The sequence below is a fragment of the Corylus avellana genome, chromosome ca7 (genome assembly GCF_901000735.1).
Source record: "Corylus avellana chromosome ca7, CavTom2PMs-1.0".
Lineage (NCBI taxonomy): Eukaryota > Viridiplantae > Streptophyta > Magnoliopsida > Fagales > Betulaceae > Corylus > Corylus avellana.
Window position 1 is genome coordinate 6,160,207 of NC_081547.1, and position 8,229 is coordinate 6,168,435.

The window sequence follows — 8,229 nt, forward strand, 5'->3', positions numbered from 1 at the left end:
ACCCTCTTCTTGATCAAATCCTTTAGCCACAAGTCTGGCTTTATACCTATCAATGCTGCCATCTGATTTTTGCTTGAGTTTAAATACCCATTTGTTGCGAACTACTTTCTTAAGTGATGGCCTAGGACATAATGTCCATGTTTTATTGGAGAGTAATGCATCATATTCAGCACGCATAACATCAAGCCAACACTGGTTCTTCACGGCTTGTGTATAGGTTTTGGGTTCAAGTGGAAGAGTGATAGAGGTAAGTGCTTGAAGGGGATATTTAGTAGAAGAGTATAATTGAAAGTTGGGATAATTTTTCGGGGTTAAGGAGTTTGTTTGAGATCTAGTAACCATCCTAGAAGGTAGCAGCTGAGCTATTGGGCTAGAGGATAAGTGTGGAGAAATTGGTTGGGTTGTTAATAGGATCAAGTTAGATGTGGTAGGAGGAGATATATTATTTTCAACAACCAAATCAGAATTGATATGAGCATGAGATATGGGAGAATTCAAATTGCTATCAATAACAAACTCGGAAGGTGCAGTACTAGACGTACTATTCTCAACAACAATATCAGAATTTGTATGAGCAGGAGATAAAGTTGTATTTAAATGAGAAGAAGATAAGATACCTGGGAGAAGGAATTGCTATACCAATAGGAGTCTCCGTTGCAAGTTGGCGTGAAGCAGATGTGTCTTTTGCTGGAAATTGGAATTCATCAAAGATAACATGACGTGAAATGTAAACACGATTATCTTTGGGATCAAGACACCTATACCCTTTCTGACTACTACTATAACCAATAAAGATGCACTTTTTACTCCTAAAATCTAATTTATGAGATGTGTATGGCCGGAGTAAGGGATAGCAAATACACCCAAAATTTTTCAATACTGAGTAGTCAGGATGTTTTTGGAAGAGTTTGAAATAAGGGGAAACATTATCCAAAATAGGAGTAGGTATACGATTGATCAAATAAGTAGCCGTTAAAAATGCATCTACCTAATGAGAAGAAGGCAGATTGGACTGTGCTAAGAGGGATAGACTAGTCTCAGTGATGTGGCAGTGTTTTCTTTCTGAGATTCCATTTTGTTCAGATGTGTATGGACACGTCAGTCTATGTAAAATTCCATTCATGTTTGTAAAATTTTTAAACATAGTTGAGACATATTCTCCACCATTATCAGTTTGGAGTTGTTTGATTCGGCAAGAGAAAAAGTTCTCAACTAAGTTTTTAAATTTAATAAAACATGAAAGAGCTTCAGATTTTTTATGTAAAGGAAACAACCATGAGAAACGAGAATAGTCATCAATAAAAACAACATAATTTTTACAGCCACCAATTGATACAATAGGAGATGTCCACACATCTGAATGAATTAACTCAAGTGGATGTGTGGAGATCCGAGTAGAAGTAGGAAATGATAATTTTCTACTTTTAGACACTTGACATGAATCACATAACTTATTGAGTTTTACAGAACCAGAATAAGGTAATAAGGATTTCTGTAAGAGTTGATGAATAACCGATTTAGCTGGGTGTCCAAGTCAAGAGTGTCAAACATCAAGAGGTGCTGTGACTCCTAGGAATGCAGAAAAATGCAATAAAAATTGATTTGACGATAGGAAGGCAGCTTTGGACTTGACTTTATTGGACTGTAGCTGCTTCAAGTAGATAGGATAGAGACCTGCTTCACTCGGCCCTTACAGGAGGATGTCCTTGGTCAGCATATCCTTAATGATAAAACAAGTAGCAGTGAGTATAAAGAAGCAATCATTGTCTCTACAAGATTTTTGTATAGACAATAAATTAGATGAAGCATGTGGGTAATGAAGAATATTGTGTAAACAAAATTTAGATTTGGAAGTGGAGACTAAAGAAGAACCAGTGTTTGCTATTTGCAGGCCTCCTCCATTCCCCATTGTCATGTTCTCATCTCCTTTGTAAGGTTGTTGCAGGCTTAAGTTCTCAAGGTTTGAAGTTATGTGGTGATTAGCACCACTGTCAAGGTACCATGGTTGTTCGGGATCAACATCATCATGAGTGTGTGCGGCCAATGCTGCCAACTGAGGAGGATGACGACCCTGATATGAGTAATTCATCCTATGGTAGCAATCTAGGGCATTATGGCTTAGCTTTCCACAAATCTGGCAGGGAACTCTATTAGGAGGCATAAATGGATGAGTACCAGTGGATCGAGATTCCTGCTGCTGTCGAGATTGCTGCAGACGTTGGGATGATTGTTGAAATGATCGATTTGGCTGCTTGTTGTAAGATTGGAACTTTGACTTCTTGTTGGAATATTGCTGCGGGTATTGAGGTTTGCTCTTGTGTGTAAAGAAGGCAAGTTGACCTCCTTCTGGTTGAATAGCCTTCTGAGAAGTGTCAAGCAAGTGCTCATAATTTAGCAACTTTGTTTGGAAGTCATCAAAAGAAATAGGGGTGTTCCTTGTAAAGAAGCTCAGAGTGGTGATGAAAGGATGGTAGGATGAGGTAAGACCTCCAACCACATAGGAAATCAAATTCTCATCATCCACACACTTGCCAATTGCAGCAAGTTGATCTGCCAAGCTCTTGGCCTTGAGAAGAAAGTCTAAACAGCTTTGGGAACCTTGATGGAGTACTTGGAGTTCACGTTTCAGATGAGAAATACTGGTGCGTGAGTTGGGAACAAATCTTTTAGAAAGATAAGACCAAACTTGTTTAGCCGTATTCATGCCATATACGGTAGATAGGATCCTCTCAGTAAGAATGGAATTGATCTAGGCCAGTATGAATTGGTCCTTTTTTTGCCATTCTAGAAATTCTAGGTTGCGGACGGATGTTGGTTTGCCCTCTGCATCAATAGAATATTCAGGGGGACAAACTTATGTGCCATCCACGATGCTGACAAGGTCATGAGCACGTAGTGCAGGAAGAAACTGTGTGGACCAACTTAAGTAGTTAGAACCTTCGAGTTTGACAAGTCCTGAAGAATTAAGGCTAGGTAAGGAGAAAGCAGTAGAGCTTGCGGAAGCCATTGAAAAATGTTTCACAGAAACAAAGAAAAGATCGATAGAAAGGGGTTAGCCAATATGGCTTTGATACCAAGATAAGAATATGAAATGAGATTGGTTCAATCGATACTAGTAAAGTTCTATTCAAAATATATTTATAGATTTACAATTGCAGTATATTAATTAAAGATAACTATACAAATATAAAGATCAGATTTACAAGTTCAAAAGTGTTGATAAGATCTGATATAACACCATCTTCAACTACCCTCATCTTCAATAACAACCTTATCTCTATGAGTTTGAACTCCACTATAACACTTTTGAATATCTATTTCAACCGTGGCTAGAATTTATTCTGTTAACAGATTGAAACCACCTCGTTTCAAGTTAATATATATATAATAAAAATATAATATTATATATATATATAATAAAAATATATATTATATATATATATAATAAAAATATATATTATATTTTAAAAAAGCGGTTAGTGGTTAGTGCAGTTAACGGTTAATAATAAAAACTGTCTTTTTCACCCCTATACATCTTAAATTGCATACTAATCCATTTCAATGGCTAGAAAACTATTTTCTCTAAGCTCGCATATGAAACAGCCTAGCTTGGTGGACCGAGCTTCTCTCTTGAGCCTTATGCCGAGTCTCTAGGGTTTTTGTGCAAGGTAGCGATGCATCAAGATCAATCAACAAAGCCTTACTTCTCGTTCGACCAAAATTAGTCTTATTCAACTTTTAATTTCCAAAATAAATCAGTGCTCTTCACTTCGATTATTTCTCAGAGATAAATGTTTGGTTTCCAACTTTCGCCCATCTTTTGTTTATCTCCGTACAAGTCCAAGAAATTGATGTGTAACACTTCTCTTTCTCGGGCCATTGCAGAGTGTTTAGCTATGTTTGCCCTCAGCCAGGGCCAGCACTGTAGTTGGAATGGCACTGTTCCAGCTACAGTGCCATCTGACATGTACAGTGCCAAAAATTGACTTTGTAATATTAATTTTTTAAAAAAGCAAAATAAAAAAAATAAAAAAAATAAAAAAAAAAAGAGGAGAAAGATGGGGTGGTTCCAACCACCCCTTGGCCAAAAAAAAAAAAAAGGGATCTAGCGCATTTGGTGGTCCGGTCAGTTGGTTTCTACAATTCCATACTACCGCTGGTGAATAAAACCACTCACTCTCGGTGGTCCGCCACCCCCAAATGCACCCGTCCCTTTTATGGTCGGACGACCTCTATTATGGGGTATCGAACCACCCCCATATCGGCCTGGGGGGTGGCTCCAGCCACCCCATCTTTCTCCTTTTTTTTTTTTTTTTTTTTAATATTTTGCTTTAAAAAAAAATTTAATATTACAAAGTGAATTTTTTGCACTGTACATGTCAGATGGCACTGTAGCTGGAACAGTGCCGTTCCAGCTACAGTGCCGGCCCTGGCCGGGGGCAAACATAGCTTTTATGTCTACCCTGCTTTCCATTTTTAATTAGTCTATGGCGTTCTTTTTCTTTTTTTATAAAGAAAAAATCAAACTAGTTGTTCAAGATCTGGTTCAGTCTGTCTGGGGACTGGAATATTCTACTCCTACAAGCGCCTAGAAAGTACAGGCGCCGGTCTCACGACTCTCATCTGCGCCGTCTTTGTCTTCATGCACTGACTTCCCCTCATGACTTTGACTAGAAAATCGACCAACCATACTATACTGGCATTAGCATACTGCCGTGCCTTGCAAGTTTGAAACTTGAAGAAACCCATCTCTCATCTGCGAACCATTTACTGCTTACATGAATATTATAATATTCCAATCAAGAATTCTGGAAAAATGCTACCAAATATAGTTAGGCGCATGCAACGGCGGCATTCAGTCTCTTCAACCAGTTGCAGGAAAATTGCACCACCTTAAATCTTATCTTCCAACACTTATTTTTGTCTTCTTCCACAGAAGTCCCATAATTTATTGACCTTTATAAGCATATACAATGAAAAATCAAAACATTAGGAAACATAATTTTTTTCCAAGGCCTTTGAAGCTTTTCTTCATGTTTAAAATAATGTGCAAGTGATTGAGTAGAACGTTTTTATTGATAAAAGTCATACAAGTGTACAAAATAATGCAGCAAGTATACAGCAGATAATATATTAATCATGGAAAATAAATCGTTTATCCTAAAGATGATCTAATAATACATCAATTTGATATTTGTACTTCATCTGTCAGCTAACCCACTATAAAATCCAATCACATTCTACAGGAAATTGAAGAGGATCATATGCCATGGTTTCAGCATCCAAGGTGAAACTGTCACGATCAAGGAGAGGATCATTGATGGGAGAGACAAGATCAAGGTGATGAATATTCATAAGAATGTCCAACAGCTGATCTTTTTGTTTCTGCGAATCCGAAACTTGAGCCCTGATAGAATCCAATTGCACTTTGAGTTCCTCAACCATCTTTTGCAAATGGAAAATGGCTCCAACACTCCCATAAACAGGGTCTCTGAGCCTTGCTGTTGCTTCATAGACTATTGCCTTCACAGCATCCTCCCTCTTTGCCTCCTCCACCGTCTAAAAGACCAAAACAACACCCATATATATTAGTCCAATGTTCAAACATCTGATGTGAGTGACGAAGACGGTGTTCAAACTCATAATGTTTGTTCGGATATCATGTTAGATTATTCGTTATCCAGAAAACCTAAGCTAATAAGAAGAGATAAATCTAATAATACCCGAATAATCTTTTAAACGATAATTCAAAAATTATGGCACTCAGCGAAAAGAAATTAACAAGAAGAAAGGATTTCATGTACAAAAGTTTGTCACCTGTATCATTTTAGCAACATTGCTGGCACCAAACACTCTATGCACACCGGCAAACTTCTCCACATCATCACCGGGAAAGTAAGGCGCAAGCAAGCAATTGTTGTCACATTTCCGGCGGAGCATCCTACAAGCGGCACACGGTTGATGGGCCCTGCTGCCTGCTGCCATTGCCAGCACATGGAAGCCCATGATATTTTGGAGGGCAAAGTTGCAGTTTGGAGAAGTTTTATAAGCAGTTATATAAACAGGATGCATGAGAAGTTGCCGGGAGGATGAAAGCTACGGCTAGTTTGTTTGGGTGCTAAAATTTCAAAAGTCAAGCGCATGGAAGATGGGGGAGGCGGCCACTTAGATGATGAATTTGTTGAAAAACGTGATACCTACTGTAGTGGATATTGGAAAAAACAGTTGGTTTTTCTCCCAACCAAGAAATTTTCCACATTATGACATCCAAATTCTTCTTAAATTGCTGTCTAATTTGAAAAAGGGGTGCTGTTTAGTTTGGACTTGGAGAAGTACTTTTTGTTTCTTTAGAGAGCAGATTTAAAGCGTTTTTATTTTCAAAAGGGAGACGAAGTTTCCTTAATGTAACGTCGGCATGCAATTCTTTTATACAATTTACAAATTTAAGACGAATCTAATATTCAATTAGTGAATTAGAGTTGAAGAGTCTGATAACTCTGTCCCATTTTATTAAATGGATCGAGTTATGGTTGACATATATAGGGGTGAGTATCGGTTCAGTCGATGTCAGTAGGGGCATTTCGCCTACCGATTCATAAAAGTCGATTAATTAACCAACTTCATACCGACAAGGAATAGTTTCAACTTTTTCGGTTAATCAGTTAGTCGGTTAATAGGTGGTTGGTTAAGTCAGTTACAAGTTTTTATGTTAAAATTTATCAATTTCCTTATAGTTACTAAATATATAATATGTTTAATAAATGAAAAGAAAAAGTAAATTCAAAAAACATTGATCAAAATGACAACCACAAATCAGTTGGACAAACACAATAAGGAAAGTTAAGAGATAAAATTCAAAATTCACTTCAAAACTCGACTAAGTTGGTTAAGCGATTAAAAAAAATTTATATCGCCTACTGAACCAAACCAATGTCGAAACAGTATTTTTATTCCGCCTACCGACCAATAACGGAGGGAGTGGCCCTGGTCCCCCCAAATCACAAGAAAAAAATAAAATAACATAAAAAATTTAGGCAAAAAAAAAAAAAAAGTTTTTTTTTTTGTCAATTTGTCCCTCCCCAAAAAAATTTTGGTCCTTGATCCCTCCTCAAATTGAAACCTGGGTCCGTCCTTGCTACCGACTGTCGAAAGTTGGTTGTCGGTCGGTGACGTTTTGGTGACGGTCGATAAGCGGTCGGTAGGAGGTAAACGATTAATCTGCCTACCCTTAGACATATATAATATTATACCCATGTTTGAACATGATGTCTAACTTTCTTAATTAAATGGGTCGAATTATAATTAATTTATATAATTTTATACCCATATTTCGACAAGATCGGATTAGACACGCAAACAAGAATTAGGCCCTTAATACAACCATATAATGCTATTGGGGACCCCATCATCAAGTACATTTCAATCCTTGAGATAAGCTCTCCAGCTGAGGCCGTTGGTCAAACTTGTTTTAGGGAATTTGTCTCTTCCTTCTAATTCTTGATGTAGAAAAATCTTACCCGTTTTGATTTTCATGACGATCCTTTTGGTTCAACTCCCACGTGCTTTTACTATTTCGTCATTACTTGTACCGATAACTTGGACTGTGATTAGACTGCAGGCTGTCCATGAAATTTCCTTCGGATTGGGATTTTTTCTCATATGAAGCGAGAAGTAATATGAAAACTTGTCAAGCCGAGTCTCAACTTTACAACTTTGGATGGCAGCTTAAAAAGTAATTAACTTTTCACACTTACTTACCATATTTGTTTTATATATTTGTTTTATAGCGGTTGAGGTGACGTGCTTTAAGTAATTTTTTTTATGTTAATTATTAAAATAAATTACTTAAAATAAGCAACGTGGTAATAAAAATATGTAAAGAGTAACATTACTCATTTTGAATAGAATAATGTTAAAAATTACATTTTTTTCTTATATTTTTTTCATAATGCTGATATGACAGTGTAAACAAATCATTAGATTAGTTATTGTTAGAAAAACGTTTGGTACTCGCCTCAACAAGTCAATTGTCGCCACAACTGCTTTAACCAAAAAAAAAAAAAAATTAGCTTTTTACTCAATGAATTATTCATTGAGGTCTTCTGCAATTTCAAGTTGGAATTGGCTCCAAAAGAATAATAAGAATAATAATAATAATAAAAAGAGATGTGTACCCAACAGAATATAGCTTTTCATCAAGTGAACAAATTCGATATTTAATAAGAAAAA

At 36.7% G+C, this 8,229-nt stretch overlaps 1 protein-coding gene across 1 annotated transcript; it reads right to left on the reverse strand.

Annotated features, from left to right (window-relative positions):
- Nucleotides 1–5,117: 5,117 nt before the first annotated feature.
- LOC132186200 (LOB domain-containing protein 1-like) lies at nt 5,118–6,008 on the reverse strand. Its single transcript, XM_059600053.1, has 2 exons — nt 5,818–6,008; nt 5,118–5,559 (listed from the first exon to the last, which is right to left on the reverse strand). The coding sequence occupies exons 1-2, from the start codon at nt 6,004–6,006 to the stop codon at nt 5,221–5,223; spliced, it is 528 nt and encodes a 175-aa protein (XP_059456036.1). The 5' UTR covers nt 6,007–6,008; the 3' UTR covers nt 5,118–5,220.
- Nucleotides 6,009–8,229: the final 2,221 nt, after the last annotated feature.

Bases quoted from the DNA above. Each gene is read 5' to 3' on its own strand.
- LOC132186200 (XM_059600053.1), bottom strand. From the start codon at position 6,006: ATGGGCTTCCATGTGCTGGCAATGGCAGCAGGCAGCAGGGCCCATCAA. The intron at 5,560-5,817 runs GTGACAAACTTT...TTGGTCTTTTAG, and splicing joins ATGTTGCTAAAATGATACAG to ACGGTGGAGGAGGCAAAGAG.